The 16,145-nt window shown below is 58.0% G+C and overlaps 1 protein-coding gene across 4 annotated transcripts in view; it reads right to left on the bottom strand.

Annotated features, from left to right (window-relative positions):
* GABBR1 (gamma-aminobutyric acid type B receptor subunit 1) overlaps positions 1-12,552 on the bottom strand; it is a gene marked incomplete at both ends in the record, with an annotated part of 37,049 nt that extends 24,497 nt beyond the window's left edge. The window contains 10 exons of one of the 4 annotated variants that reach the window (XM_080709945.1): positions 90-281; positions 1,004-1,069; positions 1,342-1,443; positions 2,649-2,819; positions 3,577-3,711; positions 7,982-8,142; positions 9,364-9,384; positions 10,749-10,934; positions 11,710-11,913; positions 12,459-12,552. In XM_080709945.1, coding sequence (XP_080566071.1) covers positions 90-281; positions 1,004-1,069; positions 1,342-1,443; positions 2,649-2,819; positions 3,577-3,711; positions 7,982-8,142; positions 9,364-9,384; positions 10,749-10,934; positions 11,710-11,913; positions 12,459-12,552 — 1,332 coding nt within the window. Of the gene's footprint in view, positions 1-89; positions 282-1,003; positions 1,070-1,341; positions 1,444-2,648; positions 2,820-3,576; positions 3,712-7,981; positions 8,143-9,363; positions 9,385-10,688; positions 10,935-11,709; positions 11,914-12,458 lie in introns of those variants that run through there. The other 3 variants (XM_080709946.1, XM_080709948.1, XM_080709947.1) reach the window with 3 other exon arrangements.
* Between the last annotated feature and the right edge of the window lie 3,593 nt (positions 12,553-16,145).

Below are 16,145 nucleotides of genomic sequence, written 5' to 3'. Positions count from 1 at the left end.
CCGGCCCCTTCCCCTCCTAAACGTCCAAATCCCACGGCCTCCCTGGCCCCCTCCCCCAGGGTGCCAGCCTCTCGGTCCCACGCTCTCACCATGTTGGAGATGCTGCGGGTGTTGGCGGGGTTCAGCATGACGATCTCCGTGGTGATGTGGCCCTCCACGGCCTCGGTCATCTCGTCCACAGTGCAGTTGATGGACGGGTCGTAGGTCTTGAACCAGTTGTCGGCGTACCACCCGATGAGGAACCAGACGTACTTCTTCCCAAAGAGACGCTCCTTGTACACCTGCGTGCAGAGGAGGAGGAGGAGGAGGGCTGGGGTATGGCTTGGAGGGTTTTTTGCTTTGTTTTGGGCGGTTATTTCATTAGACACTATTCAGCCTCTCTTGGGGATCAGAGAAGCAAAGCAGAATTAATAGAAGACTGTATTCCTATCACTTACATAATAGGTAATAAGAAAGGCTCAAGAATCTCTGTTCCCAAGTTTTGCCCAGGCTCTTTAGAGCTCAGTGGCCTTTATTTTCTTTTTCTTTTTCTTTTTTCTTTCTTTCTTTTTTTTTTTTTTTTTTGGTACTGGGGATAGAGCCCAGGGGCATTCTACCTCCAAGCTACACCCCCAGCCCTATTTTTTATTCTTTATTTTAAAACAGGGTCTCACTGAGTTGTAAAGGGCCTCACTAAGTAGCTGAGGCTGGCCTCGAGGCGACCCTCCCGTCTAAGCCTCTCAAATGCTGGGATTACAAGCGTGCGCCACCACGCCCGGCTGACAGCTGGCCAGTCAGAAAGGAAGGTATCACAGGAGAAATGTAAAGAGGGAGAAAAATAAAATACAGTGTGTGTGTGTGTAAACAAGGGATAGAATTCAAGCTGACAGAGACGTCGTATTAATCATAACCTCAGGTTTCTTGATATCCACTTGAGCAGAGACGTGGGGAGGAGACCCCAGGAGAAAACCAAGGCAGGAGCCCACCCAAGTTCCCCACCTCTCAACTGGGGTCCCAACTCCACCTCACAAAAGACTTTCCGGGCTTCGGTCTCATAGAAAAGTCCCACGATGATCCGGGCATCTTGGCGCTGCAGGGCAGAGACAGAAACAAAGCCCCTGAGAGTCCAGAAGCGCAGGAGTCTGCAGCCAGGCGCTTTCACGTCCTGGACTTCCCATTCCCCAGTGCTCAGCGTACAGCAATGTGCAGAGGGCAGCGGATAGATGTCAACGGGAAGACGGAGCTACGCGTCCCCTGGAGACGCCACCACCGCCTCACAGAATCAAAACCAGCCCAGCTAACCCTCCTCGAGTGACCGCCGTCCCCTCTGCAGACTCTGCCCGGCGCTCCCGGCCATCCCACCTTCAGGTTTTTGACAGGCACAGCTGGATCCGAGAAGAAACTCTGGCGGAAGGTGATCTCGATCCCAGCCTCCTTCACACGCTCCTCTAGGTCGTCCAGGGTCTTGGGTGGGGGTGAGGAACAAGCAGGGGATGTGGTGGGCGAAGGGGGGACAAGGCAGAGACGTTAGCGGGGATCGCACACTGAGCTAAGGGTCGGGCTCTGAAACTCCCTCGGCAGCTCTGTCCCCAAGGCGAAGAAGCACCTGGAGCCCTCCAACGTGGCCTCCGGGAGGAAAGGTGCATGGCGAGACCCCCGAGGGTCTGTGCTCACCAACGCCACCCCGCTAACCCCACTGAGAAGACCGCGTAGAGGAGCCAGAAAAGACGAGAGACCAAGCGGGCAGATAGACCCGAGGACCAGAGGAAAACAGCCTGTGCGGCTGGGAAAGAGCGACGGGGGAGGGTGAAGGGCCACTGAGCGTCTGAGCGGGTAGAAGAGCCAGAGGAGAGATTCCCCGGGAGGGGCGCACCGCCATCTTCACACCTACAGCACGCGCTTCCCCTCTGCCGTCACGCTTCCCGTCCCCCTTCAACCTCTCCAACAGCATCTCCCTCTGCGGACAGTCAACCACCACATCTGTGGGCCTGTCTCCTGTCTGTCTGTCCGCCTCTCTCCCTGTGCCCCTTGCCCTCTCCCTGTCCACGAGCTCTGCCCCTCCATTCCCCTGCACACCAGGCCCTCCAGGGCCTCTGGAGTCCACGACTGGCCCTGGTTCCTAATCCACACACAGTTCCTCCCGCCTCCTGATTCACCTTGGGATGGGACCTACTTTAATAGAACTGAGTCCTTTGGGGTCTGTCTGTCTGTCTGTCTGGGCAACTGAGCATCAAAAGAATGTGTGTGTGTGTGTGGGGGGGGGTGTTCTGGGGATGGAACCCAGGGGCATTCTACCTCTGAGCTACACCCCCAGCCCTATTTTTTAGTCTTTATTTGGAAACAAGTCTCACTGAGTTGCAGAGGGCCTCACTAAGTAGTTGAGGCTGTCTGTGAACCGCGATCCTCCTGTCTCAGCCTCCCAAATGCCAGGATTACAGGCGTGCACGCCCAGCTTAAAAGGAAATTAAAAAAAAAAAAAAAAAGCAAAAGCAAAAGTATGGAGAGGATCCCAAAATGAACCTCCTCGTTCCCCTGGCTACAGAAAGGGCCAGCACTTAACCCTCTCGGGATCTGTCCCTTTCTATAAAACATCACGTTCTTCCCCCAGGGTAATCCTGCGTCATGTCTCTTACAGCAGACGCCCAGGCCCCTCTGCGGTCCCTCCTCACCGATGTGAAGACCTCCGTGGTCTGCTGGATGGTGGCGATCTTCTTCCAGCCCCACTTCTCAAAGAGCTTCACCCGAGTGGGGTTGTGGAGCGTGGCAGATGGATGAGTCCGGAAGAAGGTGGGGAACCGCTGCCGGTTGGACAGGGCCGGCGAGCTGGATCCGTAGGATAGCTAGGCGGCAGGGACAGGGCGCCAGGGTGTGCCCGCGGCCACGGACAGGACACCAGGAGGCTTGCTCAGAGCTCCTTAACCCTCGCCTGCCTCGGGGGCCTCCTCCCAACTCTCTCCAAACCTTCCCTCACTGTTAGGGAAAGTGATTCTCAAAAAACGACCTATTGGGATGCTCCTTAGCTGATCTAACCCCAGTTCCTTCTTTGTCTGGGGTGTGTGTGTGTGCATGCGCGTGCACACACACGTGTTACTGAGGATTGAACCCAGGGGCATCCTACCTCCGAGCTACACCCCCAGCCCTATTTTTTCTTTTTTCATTTTGAAACAGGGTCTAAGTTGCAGAGGGCCTCACAAGTTGCTGAGGCTGGCCAAGAACCTGCAATCCTCCTGTCTCAGCCTCCCAAATACTGGGATTACAGGCAGGTACCACTGTTCCTGGCTTCTTTATAATTTTGAAACAGGGTCTGGCTGAGTTACCATGCACTGGCCTCAAACCTCCGATCCTCCTGTCTCAGTCTCCCAAGTACCGGGGTTAGAAGTGTGCACGCCCGCACTCGGCTAACTCCAGTTCCTTCCTCCAGAAGGAAGAGACCAGCTGCAGCCTGGCCAGGCCGCTGGAGCTAAAGAGCCGACCAGCTCAGGCCTGCAGAAAGTGTTGACCCCCGCGGGAAGTGGGTCCCTCTTAAACACAAGCCCCCTGGTCTGTACAGCCCCCCAGGGGGTGACCCCACCTTCTGGCCCCCAGAGCCCTGCTCACCACAATGAGGTTCCACATCCTGGCAGCCTCGGCCACAAGCGTGGAGACTGAGCTACAGCCGGGCATAAGGATGATCTTGATGGGGTCATTGTAGAGCAGCTCATACAGGTATTTGGTGGCTTGGCCTGGGTCACACTGTGCGGGGAGGAGGGAGGGGAGGAGGGTGAGTGCCCCTGAGGCCCCTCCCCTCCGTCCTGGGCAGCCTAGTTCCTTCTTCAATAGCTCATTTCCATCATTATTACCAGATTCTTCTCCTCCCTGACATCTCTTCCTGTCAAGTTTCCTGCTTCCCCTCTTTCATTAAACTCCATCCCATCTGTCATCTTAAGCCTCCCCTCTCCCGTGCACGCCCCTCTTTCGGGATCAAGGCACAGGTGCCTGCTCTCTTTCAGGGCATATCCTCAAACATGGCAAGCCCACCTCTCCTGCCACCCTGCCTCGGGTCTACGGGAACGTGAGTAACTGGAACATGAGTAAGAGGGTCTCCGGGAACATGAATAAGAGGGTCTCCGGGACATGAGTAACTCTCCCCAGGCCCCCAGGCGGCTGGGCTTCCGCATCCTGCGATCTCCTCCTCCACTGCGCACACTCCCTCTCCTCCCTTCCTCTCCTCCTCTCTCTCCTCTGTTCAGGGCTAGTGATAAGTAAGCAGGAGAGAACGGAGCACGACCAGCAGGGGGGCTGTCAGCGCCCCATCCCCTCCTGCTGGGCCCTGACATTTGACAGGTCCATTAGGAAAAGAAAAAGAGGAGAACAGGGAGGAATCTAAGAGGAGGAAAAAATGGGGAGAATAGATAGCACGGAACTCTCTAGAAACCGAATGGTTTTGGGGGTGCAGAGAGGGAGGCTGGGAGGAGGGGCGTTGGGGGAGGAGAGCCAGCTGTGGGTCCCCCACTGCCTGTCCCCCTCCTGCTGAAACCTGACATTTCAGAAGCTGCTGGAGCCCCAAAGGAAGTGGAGAAGAAATGGCAGCCGGCGGGGAGCCAGGGCAGAGGGGACACAGACGGAGGCCCAGGGGACCTCGGGACAGGTAGGAAGAAAGAAACAAGGGTGCCTAGGGCCCGCTCACCCCCCACGGCGCCTGACATTTGGGACGCCGTGGGAAGTCAGCCAGGAGCTGGTGGATCTGAAGACAGAAAACTCACCCTGAACTGCGGCCGCCTGGCCCTCACCCCTGCCCCTCACCCCTGCCCCACCCACCTCAGCCCTGCGCTCCCAGAGCACCTCTGTATATCTGCCTGCATCCAACCATCTATTACTGCAGACCCTGCCCCCAGCTCCCCCCACAGCCCCCTCAGCACCCCTTCACCTCTGGTTGGAAGAACTGGTTAATAAAAACAATGAGGGGCTGGGCGTGGCGGCGCACACTTGTAATCGCAGCACCTGGGAGGCTGAGACAGGAGGATCGCACAGGTTCAAAGCCAGCCTCAGCTACTTAGTGAGCCTCTCAGCAACTCAGTGAGACCCTGTTTCCAAATAAGATATAAAAAAAAAAAATAGGTCTGGGAGTGTAGTCCGGAGATAGAAGGCCCCTGGGTCCCATCCCTTGTGCTACCACCGAAAAAAAAATAAAATAAATAAGAATAATGTGGTCAACTAAGAACCTATAGTTTCATGTGATCTCATTTCCTCCTTTTTTCTTCTTTTTTCTTTCCGTTCTTTCTGTACTGGGGGGTTGAACCCAGAGACATTCTTACCTCCAAGCTACAACCTCAACTTTGCTTATCTTTTTTTTTTACTTTGAAACCAAGTCTAAGTTGCTGAGGCTGGCCTCGAACCTGCGACCTGCCCTTGTCTCAGGCCCCCAAGTACCGGGATTACAGGCATGCACCACTGCACCCAGCCAGCATTTCTCCTCTTTTCTCAGATCCCTTCCACACTCTATTCATCCTCCACAAGGCTCCCCCTTCCCAGCACTCTCTCTGCTCCCCTTCCCCTGGTGGGCAGCAAAGGGGCACCTTCCGGTTGACATGGTCCGGTGCCCTTGAGGTCTCCTCTCCCCCTTGGCTGCCTCTGCTACCTTCTCCTCCAGCTCCCCTCTCCTGGGCCCCCAGCTGCTCTCCATGCCATGGTGGGTGAGTTTGAGCTCACAGCACGGCCTCCCTGCTGGGTTGCCCGTCATAAAGCCTGCCTCCTGGTCCCTCCGCTTTCCCCACGGCCCAGCCAATTCTCCCAGGTCCTCTCCAGAGCTTGGCCCCTTCGATACCTCAGAAATATACCTGTACTTTTCGTTTTGACCCTAATACTTAGTTCTTTGCCAAGACCCTGCTATTCTTTCCATGGGTATTTTGAGGTTAGATAGAGCTCAGACACGCACCATGCAGAATTTCTATTGGTAAAAATGAAGATTGGACTTGGGATTCCAAAGTGGCCAAGAAGTTAAGACTCTTTTTTTTTTTTTTTTTTTTTTTTGCACTGGGGATTGAACCCAGGGGCATTCTACCTCTGAGCTATACCCTCTGCCCTATTTTATTTTTATTTTGAAACTAGGTTGATGAGAATCTCACTACTTGTTGAGGCTGTCCTCGAACCTGTAATCCTCCTGTCTTAGCCTCCCAAGTACTGGAATTACAAGGGTGTGCCACCACACCTGACTTAAGACTTTTTTTGTTGTTTCTTTTCTTTCTTTCTTTCTTTCTTTCTTTCTTTCTTTTGGTGATGGGACTGGGGATTGAACCCAGGGGCATTCTACACCCCCAGCCCTATTTTACTTATTTGGAAACAGCTTCTTACTAGGTTGATGAGAGTCACAGTACTTGCTGAGGCTGTCCTCGAACCTGTGACCCTCCTGTCTCAGCTTCCCAAATCCAGGGATTACAGGCGTGCCCCACTGCGCACAGCTGAGAGTCGGTATTTTTAACAAACTCCTCTGGTGATTCTTAAGTACACTGACCTTTGGGAGCCACAGAAAAGGCAGTCGTTCAAAGGGATTTTAAGTTCTCTCTCCAGGCGCCCGACAGTCCTTGCGTGCTCTCCTCTCTCCAGCCCCTACCTGTACCCCGCTTCTGCCTCCTCTCCCCTCACAAGCCCATTTTTAGATAAATACTGATGTTCTAAAGAATGGATATCAAGCCTCGGCACACCCCAAATCCACACCCTATGTTTTTTTTTTTGGGGGGGGGACTGAGGATTGAGCCCAGGAGCATTCTCCCTCTGAGCTATACTCCCAGCACTTTTTAGTTTTTGTTATTGTTTGGAAACAGCGGCTAGCTAAGTTGCCTGGAACCAGTGATCCTCCAGTCTCAGCCTCCCCAGCACTGCGGTTACAGGTGTGCCCCACCACACCTGAACAGACCAAATCCTCACCTTTCATTTACTCCGTTCCCAGAAGCCAACCCTTGAAGCCTGGGGCGGGGGGACACACGTGTCAGAGAAGACACATGTGAAGAGGACCCAAGACTCCTTTCTTTCTGGAATGTCTTTCCCCACTCCCCAGCTACTCAGGCAGGAGAGAGAGAGGGGAAAGAAATCTTATTACAGACCAATCCCCTGTTCCCCCAGACTCCAATTTCCTTGCCCCCCTCCTTTCCTCTCCTCTAACCCTACCTCTTCTTTCTCACATCCTAGAGGCCACCGTGCTAAAAGGGAAGAGACAACCGGCCCTGAGAATGCACATCCTCAGCCTGGCCCGGGACCCCTCTCCCTCCCGCCCCTCCCCCACGCTGGTCTTTGGGTTCTGCTTCTTCCCCCAGGATCCGGGCTCCTCTCCACCCCCAAGCTGTGGTGAGGGCTCCGGGTGGGGGGCCACTAAGGCAATTCACTCCCGGGTGCCTCTGCCCACCTCTTGACCAGAGTCCTACCCAAGGCTGCTGGGTCGGAACATCCCTGCAGCGCAGGAATCCTCGTCAGGGTTGGGGTGGGAAGGAAGAGGAGCCAGGAGGGCTCGCAGCTACCTTGCTGTTTGTTTTGATAAATAAACTGGGGCTCTCAGGTTCCTCTGAATTTTCCTCATTCTCTTTCTCTCCTCTCTCTCCTCTCTCTCTCTCTCTCTCTCTCTCTCTCTCTCTCTGCCTTCCAACCCAACCTACGCCCAAGATTTACCTTGTTGCCATGGCAAATATCAACCCCTGATCCAGCTCCCCAATCTGCCGCTCTCTCCAGCCCCCAACCCAGTGCAGGGCTAGCTGCCCCCAGAGGGCCGGGATCAGCTAGGAGCCTCAGTCCATCACACTTTCCCCAACCCCGCACCTCCCCGAGCCTCCTGCTGCGAGGCCAGGGTCTGCCTCAAGCATGCCCGCCGCCGCCTCGAAGCCCCGAGACCCTCATCTTGAACCTCCGGCCCCCGCGGTCGGCCCTCCCCGGGCTCCGGCGCCCCCAGCCCGGCTCCGCGCCGCGCAGGGAGGGGGCTGCCTCCGCTCCAACGCGGCCCCGGCCCCGGCCCCCCCCCCCCCGGGGTCCCGGCTACCTTGCTGTCGTGGTGGATCAGCTTGAGTTCATAGTCCGGCAGGATGTCCCTGCGGCTATTCACGTCCTCCAGCGCCATCTCCACCGCGGGCTGGCAGGCCTGGCCCCCTGGCCAGCCCCCGCTCATGGGAAACAGCGCCCCGATGTACACTGCGCGCCGTTCTGGGGAGGGGTGCGGGGGGACCCTCGGGTGAGGCCGCGGGAGGTGGGGGGAGTGGGAGGCCCACAGCGGAGCCACCCCAGCCGCCATCACCACCAGGAGCGGCAGCGGCCACCCCACCAGGGGCGAGGGGGCCCCCGGACCCATGGCGGAGAGGGGGCGGGGGTAGCTGCTTGGGATGGGGGAGGAGTTCAGGGGGGACACTTTTCCCGAGGAGGGCCGCTGAGGGGGTGTCGGCGAGGCGCCTCCATCCCCGGTGTCGTGGGGAGGAGGGGGCTGGGGCCCCGGGGAAGCGGGGAAGGTTGGCTTCCCACGGCCCCCGCGGCTCCCGCTCCCGCCGCCGCCGCCACCGCGGACTCTCCTCGCGGACTGACTGACCGACGGAGGGGAGGAGGAGGAGCAGGAGGAGGAGGAGGAGGAGGAGGGAGACGGCGCTGGGAGGGGGCTCTGACGTCACGGGCGGCGCGCGGGCCGGGGGGCGGAGGCGGGAGGAGGGGGGCGGGGATGCGAGCGAGGAGCGCCGAGGTGCGAGCCGGAGCCGAGGGGAAGAGGGCGCAGCCTGGGGGGGTAGGGGTCCCCGCTCCCAAAGCCTGGGCCCCGAGGGCGGGGTGGGCGGGGGGAGCCGCAGGGAGGGGAAGGGCCGGGCGGGGCAGACGGGGGCCCAGGTGCCCAGGTGGGGAGGAGGGCGTGAACCCCTGGTGTGTGTGTGGGGGGGGGGGGGGCTTGGGAGACAGAAACGGGTGAGGACGGGAGGGGTGGTGTAGACGGGAGCGGTGCGAGTCCAGGAAGGGAACGTGGGATGGGACAGACCGAAGGCTGAGAAAGGGTGATGGGAGAAGGAACCGTGGAGAGAGAGAAGGTCCCGGGCAGGGTGGAGAGGAGGGCGGGCTGGTGGAGCCCATCAGGCGTGGCCCCGGGCAGGGGGCGAGCAGGCAAAGGTCCCCCGGAGGTCGGAGGCAGCCCGGGCGGGCGGTGGGGGCCGGGGTCTCCCGCACGCTGCCGCCCCCTGCCGGAGCCCGGGAGGTGCAGCCCGGGCGGGATCGCGGAGCCCGCGGAGGACTCGGCTCCAGCCGGGGCGCAGGTAGGGACAGAGGGGGCGCCGCGAGCTGGGGCGGGCCGGGGGAGGGGGTGGAGGCCCCCGGGGCCGGGCGGGACTCCTGTGGGCCGGGTAAAGAGTGCCGGGCGGGGGGTGCAGTGCACGCGGTTGGGGTTTCTGGTCTCACCTGAGTGTGGAGTTCGAGTCACTGGCAGCAGGAAAGACCGGGATCAGAGAAGAGTTACCACGGGCGCCCAGCTTCCCAGGCCTGATCCCCAGCCCCCTCCCACACCTGTCCATGCCGAAGGCCGGGGAGGGCAGAAGCCTGCGTTTCGGGGGAGGGGGTGCCTGGGGATAAGAGCAAGGTGGGGCTGGGGGTCAGGACTGGCGGATTTTCTTCTTTTATTTTTCATAGGACAACAGCGTTGAGACAGGAGGGCCAACAGTAAGGCAGGGCAAATCCTGGTTTGGTGGAGCCTGGATATTATAAAAATTTAGGGGGTCTCTAGTTAGGCAAAAAAAAAATTACAATACGATTGGTTTTACGCTATTGCTATTAAAGTATGTTTGCAATTTTGGTTTTACAAGAACCAGTTAGCATGTGAATACGTTCTTAGAGCCTTTTGCCTCCTTAGAGCACACAAAAGAGGCAGGCCCGCGAAGTTGAGACTCCTGGAAGGCTTAAGAGTTTTCTTAGCCAAACAGTAAAACCGCCCCTCAGTGGACGCGGCGGTTCCAATTGGAAGAGTAAACTAGAAGCTAAGTAACTGCCATCGATTGAGTAAAGGAAGAACCTTAGATCTCGGGAAAGTCTGCAGGGCAAAGGATTCCTGACACTAGGAACACATGCCCCATCCCAGGCGGAGGCTGCACAGGGCGGGTCTGAGGGCCACAAACCGGAGACATCTGCAGAACTCGATGGCAGAAAAAGGGGGTTGACACAAAAAGGGTTCCTTCAGGGGATGCAGGAGTGTGTGCAGGAGCAGAGAGAGCTACCCTCTTCCCATCCTGCCCCTGGGCTGTCCTTAATGTCTGATCAGTCTACACCCAACTTCAGATTGGTTTGTTTTTTCTTTTGGGGGGGGTGTTTCCTTTGGGGGGGGTGCCCTGATACATTTCCACTCCCAGATCTCCTCCTGACAGTTTTTTTTCCCCTTAAAGTGCCATGTACCACTTAAATCCCGGATCTTCCAAATCACTCAAGGACCAGAGGGATGGGTCCTAAGAGGGTGATGCAGAGAATGCTCTAAATTTAGAGAAAGGGGATGCGTCTAGAAAAAAGTGTGGCATGTAAGCAGTCCTCAAGAAGGTTGAGAGGCTGGGGGCAGATTCGCAAGAAGAGGAGATTAAGGCCCAAGAACCGGAAGCAGGGGGGAGATACCAAAAGACAGAGGCGTGGAAGGTAAAGTGGACCCGCGGCTGGCAGGTGTAGAGTTGGCTTCCCCCTGCGCCTCTCAAAGGCCTTCCCCCGCCTCCTTCATACGCCCCATCCTTCCCACCACCCACTCCCACCCCAGCCCATCCCCACCCAAGCGTTCTCAGCAGCTGCATGCACGCAGCCAGTCCCCTCACCCTGGCAGTGGGGCTTGGGGGTGCTCCACTGGCCCTGACTACAGACGCTCCGGGAGCTGCCCACCAGATGGAAGTCGGGGTCACAGCGGAAATCCACCCGGGCTCCGTCCAGAGCGGGCAGGTCCCCACCCGTCAGGAAAACTTTCCCATTTTCCAGGGCCAAGTAAGACTTGGAGCAGATTCGGACTGTGGAGAGAGATAAGAAAATGAGGAGAGATGGCAAGCTGGGGGCGGCTCCTTTCTTCCCCTCAGAGAGCAGGGCTCCGGTCTGGGGTTCGGCCCACAAGCATCCTACTCTACTGGGGGGAAAAATCAAAAGCAAAAGGGATCTATGTCCCTGCCCTCCTCTCCTCCCTGAGCCCTGCAAGCATCCACACATCCTCAAAAGAAAACAAGAAACAGTGTTTCCGCGTAGGAACCCAAGATGGAGCTGTAGGCACACCAAAGGAATGGCTTCCCGTCCGCGCCAGGGGGCGGTTCTCTGCCTTTGAGATGTGTAGATGTATAGAACTTCGCATCACACTCAGAGTGGCTTTTCGTAACATGGTTGCTTTATATTAATAGTCAACCCGGCTTTTTTGTTTGTTTGTTTCCTGGGTATAGCATACAGCCACTGGACTTGGAGACAGGTGTTTGGAAAATGTATTGAAATCCTTTTAGAATTTTTTTGGGGGGAGGGAGGTGGGCATAGTCTGCCATTAATGATCCTCAAAGACAGTAAGTCAGAAGATGAACGGTCAGAGTTATTTCAAGCAATGACCACGGGCCCAGGGAAGGGAAGACGGACTGAAGAGTGTGCAGGCTGCGGGCTGGGCTGGCCCCAGCGGCACCGCAGCATCCGATGGCCGGCACGGTAGTGGGGTCCATCGGATGAACTCGGGGATGCGGTCACCCTGGGTCACCCTGGATTTCCAGGCTGCGCGCGAGGCAGGGGAGGGGAGGGGCTTCCGGGGCTACTCACCGCAGCGGCTGGGCGTGTCCATGTCTGTCCAGGAGCCGTTGGCCAGGCACTTGCGCACCTTGGGCCCCACCACCTCGCGCTCCCCCCGGCACACATACTCAATCTCATAGTCCACCGGCAGGAAGTTGATGGCCTTCACCTGGTCCCGAGTCAGGCCCCGGTACCTGATGCCCCCTTCCCAGGGCGGGTGTATGATCTGGCAACCTGAGGGGTGGGGGCCACAGACGGGGGGCGGTGAGGGAGAGGCGGCCCCGCCAGGGGGCGCAGGGCGTGGTCAGTGGGCCCGCAGGGCCCCGGGAGGGAGGGGCCTTGCAGATGCCCGGCTAAAGGACAGAGGGTAAGGGGCGAGGGTCACCGCGAGTGATGGTACTCCGCCAGTAAGGGGAGCTGGCTGGGAGTACTGGGGAAAACTAATTAAGAAATCGGAAGGGTGTCGTGCATGGATGGGGGCTGGTTAAAGGGCCAGCGGGGCGGGGAGGGGGGACGAGGATGTCAGAAGTGGATCCCAAAGGGGAAAGAGAGGGGGGCGCTAGGGGCCCTATTGGGCAGCCAGGTGGGACCCGGGGAGGTGCGGGTGTAGTGTGTGGGACCAGGACAGGGCGGTGGGCTGGGAGCGGCGGGGTCACGGGGGGGGGGGTGGAGCAGAGGAGCGATGCGGGGTGAGAGGGAGGAGGGCAGGGGCCGCCGAGTGGGGCTGGCCGCGGGCGGCGCGCGGAGGGCAGGGCGGGCGGGGGCGCGGGGAGGGGCACCTTCGGAGGTGGCGTTGGGGGTCTGCGCCCCGCCCGCGCCCGGGGGGCGGAGGAAGAGCGGCGCCAGCAGCGGCGGCAGCAGCAGCAGCAGCATCTGAGTAAGAGGCGGCGGTGAGCGGCGGCCCGGGAGGCAGCCGGCCTCCCTCGGCGGCCTCGCAGGCGGAGGCCGGGCCGGGGCCGGAGGCGGCGGGGGCGGAGCCGCGCGGTGGGGGAGGGCCGTCCCCACCCTCGCCGCCGCCCGCCCCCCACCCTCCCGGGACTCCACCTCTCGCCGCCTCCTCTCCCCCGGCCCCCGCGGCCGCTCCGGCGGCCTCCATCCCGCCCCGGCCCGGCCCCCGCGCCCGGCCCGCGCTTACCTCGGCGGCCGCCCGGCTCCCGGCTGCCCGGGCCCCGGCCCCGGCGCGGCCTCCGCCGCCCGCTCCTCCGCCCCTCGCCCCGGCCCGGCCCGGCCTGGGTCTCTCCCTCCACTCTCGCCTCCCCAAACCCCACCCCCGTCTCTCCTTCCCCCGGGCGGCGGCGCGGAGCCGGGAGGGATGGAGGGAGGAGGGAGGAGGGATGGAGGGAGGAGGGAGGGAGGAGGGAGGGGGAGGGGAGGGAGGCGGCGCCGGCGGGGTGGGGAGGGGCCGGGCTCGGGGCGGGGGCCGCGGGCGGCGCAGGGGGGGCCGGGAGGCCGCCTCCCCCCGCCGAGGAGCCGCCCGGAGCCCGCCCCGCCCCGGAGCCCCGGGCGGAGCCGAGCTGGGGAGGAAGATGGAGCCGGCGGCCCTGCGCGCCCTGGATGGGCCGGAGAGCGCGGAGGCCGGGCCGGGGTCGGGGCCGGGGCCGGGGTCGGGGCCGGGCGGAGCTGCCCGAGCCCCAGCTCCGGAGCCGGGGAGGGCGGCCCCCGCAGCGGAGCCCCTCGCCCAGCGCCCCGTGGACGCGAGCGCGACGCGGATTGGAAGCCGAGGACCGGGAGGGGGGACCGGGAGGGAAACCGAGGTGGACGTGGGCAGAGGGAGGGCGGGGGGTGCGCGGACGGAGGCCCCGGCTCCCCGGAGGACGGGGACGCAGGACGCTGGACAGCGCCGTCTGCGCTGAGGGCGGCCCGGGCTGTCTAGGGCAACATTACGGCTTGAGTTTGGGCTCCAGAGGGGAGGAGAAAGAGGCCTCCTCTAAGGAAAAAAAAAAAGGAGGAGGAGGAGGAAGAAAGCTTTCTCGCTGGTCCCCTAAAAAAAAAAAAAAGTGCAAAGAAGCCAAATACTACGAGACTGAAATTGAGGCTCTCAACCGTCAATCCTCTTGAATAATAAAATAGCCTGTAGTGATCCCTTTGACATCATGAACTGAAATGCACAGATAGTATAACCTCCCTACCCACATGACATTTGTAAAAAAAAAAAAATCAAAATACTTCCCTGTCTGTAATATCAATGGGATTTTTAATGACTTGTAATAAAATAACATAAACAGTATTTTAGTGTGTGAGTGCGGAGGCCGGTTCACTAGCAGTGGGGGGATGCTCGCACCTATCCACACACTCCTGGAGACAGGCCGGGGCTGCTGCCCGCAGACGCTGATACAGGTGCGGCCTGTGACTCAGCTACCTGCAGCAGCCTGTTGCCATCCATGGAGTGACTTGAGAATCGGTGAGCAGCTCCCTCCCCCAAATCACACAGAACGGTAATTGCGTTCCTCGAAAGTTCGCTGTGTATTTGGACCATTTTTCTTAAAAACTGGATTAAGCTCGAGGCTCAGATAATTACAGCAAGTTCTCACCTACATGACTGTCCTAGGGGACTTGCGAGAATCGAGCTGACGGACAACTCCTGCATTCTGTGCTTTTGAGAAATATCTTACACACACACACACACACACACACACACACACACACACACACTGCCCATCAACGCCAGTAGTACCCACCACCACCATTGTAATTTTAAAAAGAAACCCACAAGGTTTCAAAGTCTTCCCTAGGGAGAGGTTCAGAACCACTGAGCTAGAAAAGTAAGAGGGAGAGGGAAGGATTTCTGAGCACACAAAGACAGCCCCCCCACCCCCCATGGCCTGTCCTCTTACTGGGACAGAGCCAAAGGAAAGTAGATATCAACCAAAATAGAATTATTAACACCAGGAAGAACTCCTTGAGGATAAGCTTCCCACACTGCTTGGGGAAGAGTTTCCAGACTCTGTGCCCAGCCTGCAGGCCGGTCCATCTGTCTGTCTGGCCACACCCCTGCTCTGTGTGCTCCTGTGTGGTCCTGGCCAGGCTGTACTCAGAGGACCCCCTTCCCAGACCCACCCTGAGGTCCTGTCTGGAATGAGAGGTATGGAAGAAAAGCTCCCCCCTAGAAAAGAGGGGGCTAGGGTATTGAGTTAGTGATGTTCATTGCCACACAAAAGAAAACGGGCCCCCATATCCAAATCACAAAGTGATGGTTCTAAATTAACATGTATACATTCTAAAAAAAAAAAAAAAAAGACTGCGGAGGGGGTGCACACCTGTAATAATCCCAGTACTTGGGAGGCTGAGACAGGAGGATCACGGTTCATGATCAGCCTCAGCTACCTAGCAGTGAGAGCCCCGTTTCAAAATAAGTTTGGAAGTAGAATGTCCCTGGGTTGGTTCAGTCCCAAGTGAATAATAATAATAATAATAATAATAATAATAATAATAATAATATGAATTAAAAGGGCTGGGTTGTACTTATAAAAAGAATACCCCCCCGTGCCAAAAAAAAGACCAAATAATGGTGTGTGCATATGCAAATATACCACTGCAAATCTCACTATCGTGTATAATTATAATGTTCCAACAAACTTTTTTGTAGTGTTTGGGATTGAACCCAGAGGCATTCTACCTCTAAGCTACACCCCTGGCCCTATTTTTTTTTTTAATTTGGATACAGGGTCTCACTAAGTTACAGAGGGCCTCACTAAGTACCCGAGGCTGGGCGCAAACCTGCAATCTTCCTTTCTCAGCCTCCCAAATACTAAGGTTACAGAGTGAGCCACCATGCCCAAATGCAACAAAAAAATTATAAAGAATGTATCCGCTCAGATGGTTACAAAAAGGAGCCTAAAAGAGTAATAACATTTGGCGGTCCACGCTTGTGATCCCAGCATTCAGGAGGCTGAGACAGGAGGATCTGGTTTGAGGACAGCCTCCGCTACTTAGTGAGGCCGTTTGCAAGTCAGTGAGACCCTGTTTCAAGACAAAGAAGAAAAAATAGGAGTGGGGCTGTAGCCTGGAGGTACAATGCCCCTGGCTTCCATTCCCAGTGCCACAAAAATAAATAAACAAACAAACCCACCAGTAGCTGCGATGTTCCCCTATCACCCCTTTCCCTTCTGTAATATAACTTCCAGGATCTGGGGCCCATTTTCCTCAGGCCATGTCCTCCCTCCACCACCCTGCTTGATACCCTAACCCACCCTCCCCACGACCAATTGTTTTTTGTTTTGTTTTGGGGGGGAACCAGCCCAGAGCATCTCACTAAAGGTCGTCTCCCTTTTGCGGTCTTTGAGTGTTATGCATAGAAATGGCTGGGTCCCTCCGCCGATAGCCTGAGGATGGCTAAGCTCCTTGTCCGGTTTATTTAGCGTCCATTCCTTCTACCTTCTTTCCTCTCTCTTTCACATCTTCTGTCCACCCTAGAGAACCGGTAGCCCAGAACTTAACACTGTAGAAGCCGTGAAAACATTAACCAA

Source organism: Muscardinus avellanarius (assembly GCF_963383645.1).
Source record: "Muscardinus avellanarius genome assembly, chromosome: 14".
Classification (NCBI taxonomy): Eukaryota; Metazoa; Chordata; class Mammalia; order Rodentia; family Gliridae; genus Muscardinus; species Muscardinus avellanarius.
Note: the sequence above shows the minus strand (reverse complement) of the source record. Positions and strands in the feature narration are given on the sequence as shown.